Genomic DNA, 15009 nt, shown 5'->3' with positions numbered 1-15009 from the left:
TTTTTTTTTTTTTTTTTTTTTTTTAGTTTTAAAAATGAAGTAGGTAGAAAAAAAGATAGGAAGTAAACTAACAGTAGCTGGATCTTCTAATGGTTTGTCAAGCTCAGCCTGGCGCAGAAACACGTTTCCACGGGATATTCGCCACAACATTCTCTCGAAAGCTGGTACTCGTTCCCGGTTTATTACCCCAGCAACGAATCTACAAAAATAAAATTTCATCTGATAAAGCAAAAGATTAAAAAAAAACATTCTCAGTAAATTAATATATAATCTTGAAGAATATCAAATTTAATAATCCTTTAAAATGGTATATAAAATATCATTTTAAAATATCATTACAAAGAGAATTGTACAAAATTGAACAACTGTTATCAAAATATATAAAAGTTTGAATGCAATAAAATTTACAATAAATAAATAACATTTAAAATTTCATCAAGATCTCCTATCTTTCTATTGAAAAACCAACATCAAGAAGAAGAATCAAACTATTTTAAAGAGATTTGACAAAATTTGAAATACATTTTCATTTAATTATGAGAAAAAAGAATATACCAGATTATTTGGCTATTACAAAGAAATGTCGTATCTCTGAAAAGATAGAGGGACACTGATCTAACGTTATCACACGTTCAGGGATTAATTCGGCCAACTCCTGGATTTGTAATAAAACCGGATCTCTTCCCAGAATTAAATTCCATTTTAATTCCACAGATTCCACAACTTGGTTATCTTTTTTATGAAATATAAATTTGCATATAAATACGCGTGTATCTGCATATCGTAAAACATACTCAAGACGTCCCCTAATCGTCGTGTTCGGATTCTGTGGTTCCTCGTTTATTAGCGTCCTGGTGATCGAGTCATTGGCCTCTTCCTGTTGATATAGAAGAAGATACGAATCTTGATTCTTCGACAGAACGGTAACATCGATTACACGAAGGAGGACGACGCTATGAGCAAAAGCTGCTGAACTACTTTAGCTACCTCCGTGAAAAATACTTGGGTCTTCTCGAGCACATGCCGTAATTCCGTCAACTCGAGGTAGTTACTCTTCAGGTTCACCGCGTTTTGGCTCAGCTCTAATATGTCGTTCTCCGTTTCCTCGAGATGGGCCTGAAACACCACGACCATATTTCAATCTCACCTGTTTTAATTTCACTTAATATACACGGGTTCTCGATCCATGGATAGTGACAATTGATATAAATGGATATAAAGTGGATTTTAATTAACATTCTCATTTTTTTAAAATTCTTACACTTTTAATGGAAATTTTGGTTAATTTTCAATATAAATCAATAGTATGAACATCACGAAAGAAGTTAAGATTAAACTAGACTTTAATTAGACTTAGACTTTACAAAAAATAATGAAAATAGAATATTAGATAAAAGAATAAAATAAGTCTTTCTTGTTTTAAAATATCGAGTGCAAAGAACAAAAATTTCTACTCGATTCTTCTTGAAATATTGAGAAAGAAAGAAAGAAAAAAAAGAATTACACGATAAAGAATCTTACCTCGAGATCTATGATCATACGCGGATTCGGTGCCCGTGGTAGTTCCGCGAGGTTGTCGACGATCGGCACTCCGTCTTTCCTCACCTCGGCCTCGATGTATCGAAGTTTCCTCTCCATCTCGTCGCATCGACGCACCTCGTTCACGAACTTCCGTTGAAAATAATTCACATCGCCGTTGAGCTACGAACGAATCGACAATAAAATAAAAAACATCATTAAACGAGCACTGATTCTCGGTTTTTCGTTCCCCTGGAAATTAAATCTCGGTCTGAATAAATATGATCGGCACCGATTTCGCCGATTCGAACTTACGATCGGCCTTGAACAGTTGATTCGAATCAATGGAAATGATTCATCGTGATTCACGATCGAGGATGCGTTAAGGCCGCGTATGAACCCGACACGCATAAAATCGCTTATATCAGTTGTTATGTCATGGACATTAATGATAATTTCTAGGCCAGATACCACCATGCGAACTAACTTTCAAGGAAACTGTGAACCTTTTGCTTTACAATTCAATCGAAAGACGTAGAAACAAGATCTAACATATTTATTTTTCAGGGCTAAATATTTTAGAGATAAACTTTTTTTTTTTTCAATTATTAATAAAAACGTATTTTTTTCCTTTTTTTTTGAAAATAAAAAGAACGTAATATTCTACAATTTGAGAATTGTTTCGTTAAAGCAATATATTTATCATTTAATTATTTACTAATTAAATTACAAATGTTTAAATTACACTTATACAAAGTGCAAATATCGCTATTTAAATTTCATTCCTTTGATCACGTTCAAATAAAGATAAAAGTTGTATTTTGAATAGAAATCTATTAATAATTATTTAAAGTATAAATTATATTCCGTATCGAGAAAAGTTACTTCGCAAAAGTAAACAATTATTAATAGTTTTTTCTAAAATCTTTTGGAATAAATAGCTTTCAAAATTGCATTTTATCTTTTAGATTCATCTTCTTCTTTTATCCTAGACATATCGAAGATACCATTCTAATAATAAGGAATCAAACATGATGGCGCTACAAGGTCAACATCTTTCGAGTTCGAAATAATTACAATAATTATATCTGTGCATTCTCAAAGATTGTAGATATCAGGGAATATGAAAAAGATTACAATAATAACTTACATCACGAAACTGCACCGTGCCCGTTTCTCCAAGCTCGGAAACAGAAAGATAGGCCGCCTCTGGCTGAATGAACAGCTGGCAGAGCGCCATCTGCTCGCTCCTGAACATCGCCCCCATTCTGAAGGCGAGTTACGTTTTGTCCTGCAACAAAAAAAGGAATTGTTATTAAGATATAATGGAAAATTTTGAAAGAAGTGGAAAAAGTTACATAGTAACGAATGATTATTATTTAAAACTTGAGATAATTTGCATTCGTTCGTGTAAATCGTGTGAGATTTACTCACATTCTAATATTTTACCTCGATTTTTAATAATAATAAAAAATTTAATTCAAAATGCAATTTATTTTTCATTTCATTTTGATTTGGAGAAATCACCTTTTAATCTTTTTTTGATACCAAAAGTATGAATTCGTTTGAAATGTATAAATCCTATAAAAATTATTAAAAAATATAAAAGATATCGTTTAAAAAACTGATACAGAAAATATAATATCTATCATATAACGTATAAAAAGTGAAAATTAGAAAAATTGAATAAATTTTTAAAAAAACATGAATGCTAATATGACTATAATAACTAACTAATTATGACCATACAGATATATACATGCACATATACTTATGTAAAAGTGAGAATTTCTAAAGATGAACCAATAACTTCCTAATTAAAGTTAAATAAGAGAAAGTTAGTGGTTAGAGCACAAGAGAAAACATAAATTACACATAAGGTTATATGAAATTAAATTTATTCAAGTTTATATTTTTATAAAGATGTACAATCTACATATCATAATCACTTTTATATATAATCAATATATGCAATCAATATATGCAATCAAATCAAATTAATATAAATATTAATTCTAAATTAATTCTAATTAATCCTTTAAAAATCGCTTATGAGTGAAATCTAAGAAGTTTTATTCTCAAGAATTCAACTTGATAATTTACTCATTGATAAGAAAAATAATTATTATCTGTCGGTCATCACATATCAATTTATTCAAATGCAACACCATGCATATTAATTATCATAAATTTTTTTTTTTACATATTCATACATTCTTTCTTCATATATGTATATTCCAACCATACACATTGTCTCTTCTATCCACTCTTTTTTGTTTGTTTTTTTCCCACTTTTCATTCTTTTTATCAATTTACTATTGACATGATAACATTCCTTGATTATCCACAATCAAGATTGTTTACAATCAAGAATGTAAAAGCTATTGACAACATCTTTTAAAACAATAATTTCAAAGTACAGCTATATACGTGACAGATATGAGGATCGACGAAAAGAGAAGAATTTACGATAATGTACGTTTTGATCGACGAAAAAGATTCTTAAAAAAAATAAATGCAAATATGTAATCCTTAACTATGAGCTTACATAAGAATTTGGAATGAAGAAGAAAAGCAATAAAGTATAAAATTCAAGGTGATCATAATCTTCCTCTCATAATCCAAATCAATTATGACTATGTTCTCATGGCTAATCTCGTTAAATTACTATCAAACACAGGTGTACTTTTCAATTCTGCGTTAGATAATTTCTGCAAGATTTCTCATTACGATTACAATTACTTCCACTTCACTAAATCTTATCAAAACTAATATATTGGTATCGAGTTGTAAAAAAATTTTTTAATTAATTTCTTGATAATTTACCAAAACATGGATGGAACTTTGATAATCTGATATAATTTCTATCAATTTATTTGATTAAAATGATGGAATTTATTTTGAATTATCATAAAATATGATTGATTAGTAGATATCTATCTATCACGTAAAAAAAAATAGTTAAAAAATATTTTATTAATATAAATATAGTAAATGAAAAATCTGTTTGTATCGATAATTGATCGAAGTAAAACTTTATGAACGTCGCGAGGATAAAGAGTAAATTTAAAATAAAAAAAAGTCGTCTCTAATATTCATGCATGCAAATTTTTATTACAATCAAAAATATCTTTGAAAAAGATTGAGAATCATTGATTTGTAATAAAATTTATTTCAATACCTTTCATTATATCAGAAATTATCTAACAGCTTGTATTAACGAATTTTACTTTCAAAATTATTTTTGCATATTTTCTATTATATCGTGTTATATAAAGAACTATTTTTGAAAAGAACCTACTATTTATTTTTTTTTTTTTTTTTGAACAACAATTACACTATGTCTGTGCTAACAAGACTCATATTCCTTAAAGACTTGAAAATTTAATACATTGTAACTATATATATAATATACATAATTTACATTACTGTCGAAACACTTGTTACAATTTTTCATGAAAAGAATTCCATTCCATAACATTAACAACCTTCGTGAATCATTATACACATCAAGCTTATTCATAGCTAGATGCTAATCGAATATTTGTTAATTCTTTTAAAAATTTAAAAATTTATAAGAATATTGTTTCAATTGATGCGAGAAAAGTCATAAAATTTAATATGTTATATTAATGATAATCAAGTTTTCATTATAAATATTATTATGTAGATAAAAAGATGAAACGTTCTCCAATGAAACTTCTTGCAACGAAACGTGATCTTATCACGGAACGATAATAATAATGATATCGTGTAACACTTTCATATTCACTTTATAAGATACTTTGTATTTTATGAACAAAGAATTTAACGATCAGTGACAAGCAATCCATATCATAAATGTGTATACAGTACATACATATTGAGACTTTGAGAAGATCTGCAATTTAAAATAAAGAAACCAGCATTTATCGTGAATTATTAGAACGAAATTTTATCTAAAATTTTAATTATACATCTATCTTTGTATCAAACTATATAATAAAAAATTAAATTAAGATTGCAATTGAGAACATGCATGTTTTCTTCATTTTTCAATATGGTTAATAAATGGATAAATAAAAAAGAAAAATAATTAGATGTATTATTTATTATATGCAATTAAAATTATTTGATTTTTTTAAATACTCTTCTAAATTGTTCGAAAAGAACTAATTTAATTATCAAGAGATATAAAATGCTTTAATATTTTCACTTATATCTATGACGTCTGCCGATGTATCAAATTAATCTTGGCAAACGTTAACAATTAATGACGTTCAATCTAATAATTTTATAACATAAATTTAACATTCAAAGTAGTGACGTTGATCTTTTGATATGACGTGTCACTCTATCAATAATATGACGTGAATTTCACGTATTTTGAAATAAAAGACACGTGAATTGTTTCATTTATCTACAACGAAACTATTCGAGCTATATTTAATAGAATATACTCGATCATTTCATTCAACTTCACTCTTTATATATAGTGAAAATAATAATATTTATTACTTCCATTTTTTTGATATTCTTTATATAATTCAAATGTTAAATCAATACACAATGTACGAAGTAAATAGTTTTATATATTAAATCCATTATCAAGGATTAATCACTGAATTAATAATTTTATCTCATAACATTTTTTCCAAAACTTTCCAATTAAATTGATCGATTGACAAGTAGCATTTTTATAATATATTATATTTTCATATAGATATATTACATAGTCAGTTAACTTTAATATCAAAAGATACAGTTTATTATATTCCCATGGTGATTTCCATAGATAATTAAAGATTTAATTTTTTTCGAGAGTGACTTTCGAAAAAACTGATAACGAAGATAATTAAGTCGTACGATAGTAAGACGTAAATTTGTGGCGCGTATATAGATGTATGCAATCAGCCAGGTAATGCAATCTTATCGAGGGCCGGAATTCTTTACCGCTTCGGTCTTGTATAAAGGAACCGAGATACCGAGATAGAAGTTAAGTTTGAAGATAAGTAAAACGTTTCTTAAGTACATACAAATGTCGCATCGATTTATACGGTTTTAAATTATACAGTCTGGAGAGCTTAGATTCCTAGAATTAGATTCCTAATTCCCTTTATCATTTTGCGATCTTGCTCGAGCGCAAATACGTATTAAAATAACACGAATCTAATATAACTTCGAATTTAATTAACCCTTAAAACAACGAGGGACGTGGTAGGTTTCTAATACGGAAACAAAATTACTCATTGTAAATTTCCTATATACATATATATATGAACAAAATAGAATTATTAGCAATTCTGAATATTTTTATTTTCTTTTTTTATTATTTTATTTTTGAACGAATATAATGGAATATAAATTAAGAAAAATATAATAATTGAATAACAATAACTAGATTTGAAAATTTCTTAAAGACAAGATAATAAATAATTTTTAATTTTATTCTAAATAGAAGCATTTTTTTTTTGATACAAGATACTTTGATTCTCATATCAAAAAGTAATAATAATAATAGAAAATAAAATAGAAACGATTGTTGGTAAACGATGATAAATGGGAGGATAGATTTACAAAAGAGAATTTTGGCGCGAAATTTAAATCAGGAAAAAGATCTAACCCAGAACGAACTGATTTCTTTCGAAAAAGAAAAATTCTTGATGATACGTGTATCACTACGTCTCCAATAAATTGGCAGAGAAACGTCTGGTATTAATTGATCGTACGCGATAAAACATATCTACTACGTATCCGAGTAATTGTTACGAATAATCTGGATCGTATCGGTGTTTGCTCGTGATAATAGGAAAAACACCCGACTTTCGTTCAAATTTTCAATTGCAACACAGTAGCTCGCGATATACTTGATAAAAGAGGAAAAAGAAGAACAATGGAATGAAAAAAAAAAAAAAGATAAGAAGGGAAAATGAAAACGGAACGATGACTATTCCTTTTTCAGATAAGCGCGTACAATCTACAAGCATACAAAGTGTAAGGTACTTAAGTTTGCAGCTTCGAGTGCAAACACTTGCAAACGCAATAATAATACGTCATTGACGAAAATCTGAACGGCTTGGTTGTCCGTTTTTCAAATTGTGAATATAGCGAATAATTTTTTGGAGAAAATTTTAATTTGTTGAAATTGAAATGCAATTAAGTTATATAAGAGAATAAAATTGAAAGGAAGAAGAAGAAATATATCTCGATTATGTATTCTAAATAATTATTATCTCAAGGCCTGATTATCTTTCATCGAATAATCAGCTCCATCGTCGAGTAATCGCGACCGAGTTATGACTATCTTATTACAAAATATTTGTAATTCAATAGCGATCATCATCGTCATTATCATCGATACAACTATCGATTTGATAATTTCTTTGAACAACAATGAAAAACAAACACCCGGGAAAAAAGAAATGAAAAAGATGTATATATAATCATAAAAAAAAATTATGACACGAGTTATAAATTTTACAATTTTTAATTTACATTTTCTATAACGAATTAATGTCTTAATGTGATGTTAGATCGTACAATCGTTCCGTTTTCCTATCATCATTAAATATTCTTCAATTTTATCAACGTTCAAATGAAATTTCGTTCTCCTCACCTTCTGAATATTGAATATTTTTCGAACTCGTCATCGTTTCTTCCCCAACAAAGACGATTAGAATTTAAATTGAACGATTTAAAAAACAGTGCAGAGGTGATTTGATACGATTTTGCTGTTTTTAAAATTTGAACGTTACGTTCTTTCAATGCAACAGTAGACACGGGCAACATCGAGGACAGAACGTCGAAAGCTGGGTTTAAAACACGACGATTGCGTGCTAAAACGTGTTTGACCGTCAATTAGCAGAACGAGCGTACATTTCCTATATAAACTGTGGGAAAGCACCGAGGCTTGAATTCCTCGTGAACGCCGCCCTAACGATCCTACTTAATTCCGAAACGAGAAATTTTTTAACACCTTGTTAGATTTCCTCAGTTTTCGTTTCGTTCATTCATTTCTGGCCTGTGTAATAATTGCTAACTATAACTAAGTATCTAATTTGCAGTCATATTTTTATAATCGTACAACTACTGAATGATTTACGAAATTTAATATAATTGAATTTAATTGATGAAAGATTGAACGTACACTCATTGGATCTAAAATAATAATATTCTTGGATCTTTAATAGAATATATATATATATAATAATCTAATTCAATGATGTACAAATATTTTTTTAATATATGCTGAAAGAAGAACATTCAAGATAAATAAATTTTTTACAAATTCTAATTTAAGTTATAATAAAATTATAAAAGGGAATAATCTGCATTATGATAAAGAAATAATTCTTAGAAATATTCCTCTTTATCAAAGGTATAATAATAAAGTAAGATGGTAAATAATAATAAAAGATTATGTATAAGAAACAAAAAGTATTATAAATTGTATATAAAGCGCAGTGCGTGAAGAAATATAAGAAATTCTACGAAATATGAAATATCATAAATCCTAATCATTTTTTAATCGTGCTCAATCATCTTTTTTTCATGAAAACTTATCTTAATCTTTCAATATGTATTAATCGGATGAAACACGTGAAAATGGTAATAGGATGAAATTGAACACGATGAATAATAATTGGATTCAAAACAACTACTTATTCAAGCCTCGTTGAAATTAATATTCAAACCAATATTAAAAACAAATTTTTCGAAAACGATATTGATATTCACTGTTACACACGCGCAATTATAAATCGCACAAATTGCTATGATATTCACGTATTACGTAAACGAGAACGTAGAAAAACGGATGCAAATACCACGAGTTCTCTATCCGAGATTACTAATTAAACGCTCAGTAGAACACGCGCCAAAATATTCCATCATTAAATACCTGCGGCTGTAATCACAACTGGGACGCTTCTTGTTTCGTTGAATTGAACGTTTGCAATCTTACAGAATGTAAATGTTACTTAACCAACAACTGTCACGAGGTTGGAAGAAAGAGAGAGAAAGAGAGAGAGAAAGAGAGAGAGAGAGAGAAAGAGCAGGATATTCGAGATATTCAAAGTGCGAGTATACCTGCCTAAGTGTACGAGAGAAACTTAACTGGTTGAAAAGGGCCATGTACCTTTTATTCCTCGTTTAACACGCCGCTTATGCCTCGTGGATTATCAATGGATAACGATCACGTTGCATCACAGGCAGAAAGATATTTCTTTCATTTTATCGAGACCAAGATATTTCTCGTTTCTTTGTTAAGAGACAACGTGTAAGTTGTTAAAAGAGGATTAATATAAAAGCTTGAGCTTCAAATGTCATTGAGACATTTTATTGCTTTCTCGCTCGAAAAAATCTTAACGATCTTGGAATTCTTTTAACGATATCTTTAACTTTTGTACGAAAAAAAAAAAAAGGATTAACATTGCGCGTTTAATACACTCATAGAAACTTACTTACTAGGTGTATATATTGACTCACCCTGACGGAGCAGCAGATATTCAAAAAAGAAGAAAAAAAAGAAAAGAAAAGAAAAGGAGAAATAGAAGGGAGAGAGAGAGAGAAAGAAAGAGAGAGAAAAGAGAAAAGGAAAACACAAGAGATCGATAGAATTTCGATACGGATCTCTGGCGATTCTTTGCGAAAAGAGGGAGAGTTTTTCGGAAGGGAGGATGGGAGTGGAAAAATAAAATTGGAAGGAAGGAAAGAGGGAGAGAATTACATAACAAAACAGCGATCCAACACGATTCTGCACAATAACCGGACCGACCAGCGCGCACTCATCGACTTACTTTACTGAATCTAATTCAACACTCGACACAACGTCCCACCTCCGTGTGTTTCGTGTGTGGTGGGGTGGCACGACAAAGGAGCAGACCTCGTGATGAGTTGTTCATTGTACATAATCGTACACCGTAAAGATACATTTGTTCAAATCAATTCGCCATGTAAGGTATACTAGGTGTATATATATATATATATATAGGGAAAATAATAGTTGTGATACGTTTAGATCAAACGACAGATCAACGTAAGTTTGATGTATGATGACTGACTCGCAGAAGGAAGAAATTATAAAAATTAATGTGATCAATTAATTTGCTTATATAAGTTATAGTTGTAACAGTTGGACTTGTATATAATGTTATTTAGTTCAAAATTTACAATAGAAATAAATGAATTGATTTTTTACGATTATGCGATTATTGGTTATGTTTTCAATGAATCATCATACATTCCTAATAAAATGTTCTTTAATCATATTCCATTCCATTTCATTTTATTATTATAATTAAATTATCGAAATTATGTAAAAATATATAAAAATACAAATATAATACAATTGTAATTTAATTTATAGATAATTATGTGAAAATTTGAGTTAAGTAATATTATATAAACAAAATTATAATTGTGTATTAATTAAAATTAATTTATAGATTATAAATATTTCTTTAGAAATATCCTATATAATAGAACAATATAATAATAGAAAAATATTATAATTTTGCAGGAAACGTGATGGTTGAATCATTTCCTCACTTGAAAGTCAACTTCGATTTGATATGAAGTTCGTTATGAAGTGAAAAAATTGATGAGAAAAGAAAGAGTTTTGGTAAACGTGGATACATTTCGAGTCGTTTTCGTGTAACTGAAAACTATCACGTTAATACATGAATTCGAAAAATATTGTTTCATAAGATGAGAGATTAAGAAATATTATTTAAATTTTTTTTTTCCTTTTCCTTTCTTGTTTTATAGATCTGTTTGAAATTCTTCGAAAATTTTATAATGAATGTAGATGTTTGGCAAAATTACATTAATATTTTAATTGATATTAATATTGAATATCAATTAAATTATTATATAAATATTAATTATATTACCATGTTCTTCCCTCATAAATTCATCGATACGAAATTTGAAAAATCATATTATTCTAAAACAGAATAAAACAGAATGTTAATTGTAAATTAATACATTTGTTTTATTAATTTTTCTAGATAAAATACATTGAAGAGTATAATCGTATCAAATCAGATTACGATAAAAGGATTAACACGATTACAAAAAAAAAATTGTACAAAGCAATAAATTCATTTGATTTGTAACGTGATTCACGTTATATAAGCCGAAGTAAAAATAAAAGAACTTTTACCAAAAAAAAAAATCTTTTAAACCATTATTTCTAAATCTTAGTTATTTGGAATTTCTATAATTGGTTCAAAAACTATTCATAATTTCGAACGGATAATCTATCTATATAGTTAAAATATTTTTATTGAATTAATTTCTAACGTGAAAAAAAATATATTAATTAAATATATTAAATATATTATTATAATTTATATTATCAAAATTAGATATCATTTCAATCGAATGAAATTGAAAAAGTTTGTTTTGTTTGATATTATGATGTAAGTAAAATAAAAGAGGATCATATTTATATCATATTTATATCAGAATTATTATTTTTTTTTTTACTCAATTAATTGTAACTCTGATTTCTAATAAAAAAAAAATAAATCATATATAACATTTTATTATATTCACAAACCAAATGTCTGATAAATCTTAAATCAAAATTATCATCGTTGAAAGAAAATTTTCTTCGAATCGAGTTTACCATGATAAATTCTGGAACTTCGTACTCTTGGAGTCGTGTATATTACAATTTGTAACCACACAACGAGAAACGATGCACAATGGAGTTGTAAATTGACGAAGAATCGTAAACGCAGGAAGAAGAGATGCTAACGGATGTTATTGAAGATTATGGCCACTTGGCGAACGAGTTTTAACATAATCGAAGTCACGCGGATAATTTCGTTCGTCGACGAATCACACGACTTCGACCCGACATTTGAACAAATAAAAAATAACACTTCGAATAAAGTATGGTATAGGACATGAAGAAGAGAACGACGAGCTTTGCAATAAATTATTCTTGACTTGTTTGCGTACATCGATCGAATACTGTTTTCTACATTGTCAAATTTGTGTTTATTTTATGTTTCTTTTTATTAATGGATTAATCTGAAAAAAAATTTCTAAAAGAAAATTCGTTCTATGTTAAAATTAATTCTTTTCAAAAAATTATTTGAGTAATTATTAATTTATCGGTACAGATATGCAAGATATGCTTATTTGTTTTTTACTCTTAAATGTAAAATAAAATATTTTTTACAGATTTTAAATAAAATGAATTTTTACATGAAAGTTCTGAAGCAACGTCGTTCAAAGCTTATCATTTTTCATACGTCGATCATATATTAAAATAATTCCTCCGTTTGACACCTAACAGCTGCACTTAAACGTACATAACCGTACAATGTAACAAAATAGATAGGAGTCTTCTTTGGCTTTAGACGTTATGTACAGATAAGATAACAACTGTTGACAATCTGTGAAGGATTTTTAATTTTGTATTAAAGCTCTTCAACAGCAGAACAAATTGAACGAATAGAAAAGAAAAATTTATCTTTTTGTGATTGGAATTACTAAAATATTTAGTAAAATTGCAATTTCATAATATTATCGTAATTTTATTAAGATAAAATATAAAAACAATGTGTCTGATACCAGATAAGATAAGATAACATAATCTTTTTTTAAGTTAATTACACATTTTCTTTCTACTTTAATTTCTTTTCTTTGTCAATTATATTATTAATTTATCTACTAAGTGATTACATAAATTTTAGATTTAAAATTTAAAAATCTGGTAAACGACGTTAATGAAGAAAATGAAATTTTAATCTTACATTCATTGCATTGCATTTTTATCTTCCGCGTGAAAAAAAAATAGAAATACATTTTATATTACTTATTTTTATATGATAAAAGACAAAATTTAAATACAGATAAAAAAATCTATAAAATTTAATCAATCTTCTTCTAATAATTAATAACTTACTAATAAATAATTTATTCTACAAAAAAATTTTTTATTTTACTTAAGATTATTTATTATTACTTATTTTTAAATATAAATAAATTTTTTCTTATATTCTTTTTAAAAATGACTAATTTTAATGTTCTAATAACATTATTATATATTGCTGATATATTAAATCAAATATCAAAAAAAAAAATTGAAGATCATTATTGAATTCAATTATATATATATATATATTTATTGAAAACCTTGTTTCGAGGTTATAAAGAACATAATACTAAGGCCAAAATTTATTCATCTGTGGTTTTTAGGTCATTGTCAGTGATTTGTGATATAACTTGTTCGTTTAGGTATTCTATGCATTTTCTCCAATTACGAATATTTTATTTACAATTAGATGAAATCTATTATCTATGTATATCTATGTATCTTCCTTCAATATAAATATAACATATAATTATGTACATAATTGTGAACTGTTATACAATTGAAAAACAAAGAACAAAATAAGGAAAAAGTAAGAAAAGAATTAGAAAAAAGAATAAAAAATAATATCAAGGATAATAATATTTCATAAGTCTCGTTTTAAGAATGTATTATCTACTTCTATCATTGTGTGTTCAAGGAATTATTTCCACCTTGTAATAAACTACGTTGTACAATTTTTTGTTTATAGAATTTAATTAATTTTAGTTTTACATAGATAACTAAATAAATAGCAAAAAATTCATTGTTGAATACTTTTATTATACGATTATAAAAAATAGAAAATATATATATAGAAAAAAATTATAAATAATGTATATTTATATTATTAAATTAATATTTTTGTGAGAATAATATTTTAATTATTATATTATTAATATTAATGTACAATTTAAATCAAAAATAAAAGAAAAAATGTGTTTATATACGTATATATATTTAATTACGTATATTTTAAATCATACTACTACTTTCAAAGCTTTCCAAAACGGCCGCTAGATGGCAGATTATTCTCGCAATTACAGTTATCGGTTAACGTGATATAAGATCGTTGTAAAGGCTATGTTCTATCCTTGTCTTGGGGGAGCAAAGTATTCAATGATCGTTTAGTGAGGGTACTGTTGCTGAAACCCATTATTAATTTAAATCCGCATCCTCGTGTTATCATGTGAGATGCAATTTTTGAAGGCCTCTTTACTTTATAAGAGGCTTAACAAGATATATCTCTTATTTTCACAATAAAATCGTGTATTATGTGAAGATAATAAATAAACATAAATTGATATCACATTATTCTTTCATCTATTTTTTTATAATCTAATTAAAATCAGAAAGTTATTCAAATTATAATTATTTCAATGAAAAAAAATTCAAGTTTTCCGAAATTTTTTTACTTTTAAGATAAACAATATTAATAAACAAATTAGTATTTACAATTCAATTAACATAGATTGTTATCTAAATGCTTCTGTAATTACAAATAATATGATTGTATAGATATACTAATAATATTCACAATTGAAAATATTCATTTATATAAGTTTATATATAATTTAACACATATCTACTTTTATTTTGCTATTAATCAATATAAAAGCTATTTTCAGAAAAATTAATTCCAT

The 15009-nt window shown here is 27.0% G+C and overlaps 1 protein-coding gene and 1 non-coding gene across 4 annotated transcripts in view; one reads left to right on the top strand and one right to left on the bottom strand.

Annotated features, from left to right (window-relative positions):
• Positions 1 to 15009, bottom strand: part of LOC102678078 (V-type proton ATPase 116 kDa subunit a-like) — a 35930-nt gene that overhangs the window by 5721 nt on the left and 15200 nt on the right. The window contains exons 1-6 of one of the 3 annotated variants that reach the window (XM_031511921.1): positions 9985 to 10307; positions 2669 to 2809; positions 1522 to 1701; positions 988 to 1116; positions 795 to 910; positions 73 to 199 (exon numbers count right to left, since the gene is read on the bottom strand). In XM_031511921.1, coding sequence (XP_031367781.1) covers positions 73 to 199; positions 795 to 910; positions 988 to 1116; positions 1522 to 1701; positions 2669 to 2785 — 669 coding nt within the window. In that variant the 5' untranslated portion in view covers positions 2786 to 2809; positions 9985 to 10307. Of the gene's footprint in view, positions 1 to 72; positions 200 to 794; positions 911 to 987; positions 1117 to 1521; positions 1702 to 2668; positions 2810 to 9984; positions 10308 to 15009 lie in introns of those variants that run through there. The other 2 variants (XM_006618620.2, XM_006618622.2) reach the window with 2 other exon arrangements.
• On the top strand, positions 14454 to 14577 carry LOC116185993. The gene has a single exon (XR_004150907.1). It is a non-coding gene; the product is annotated as a U4atac minor spliceosomal RNA (small nuclear RNA).

This window comes from Apis dorsata, unplaced genomic scaffold (assembly GCF_000469605.1).
Source record: "Apis dorsata unplaced genomic scaffold, Apis dorsata 1.3 scaffold_365, whole genome shotgun sequence".
In the NCBI taxonomy this organism is placed as follows: Eukaryota; Metazoa; Arthropoda; class Insecta; order Hymenoptera; family Apidae; genus Apis; species Apis dorsata.
Note: the sequence above shows the minus strand (reverse complement) of the source record. Positions and strands in the feature narration are given on the sequence as shown.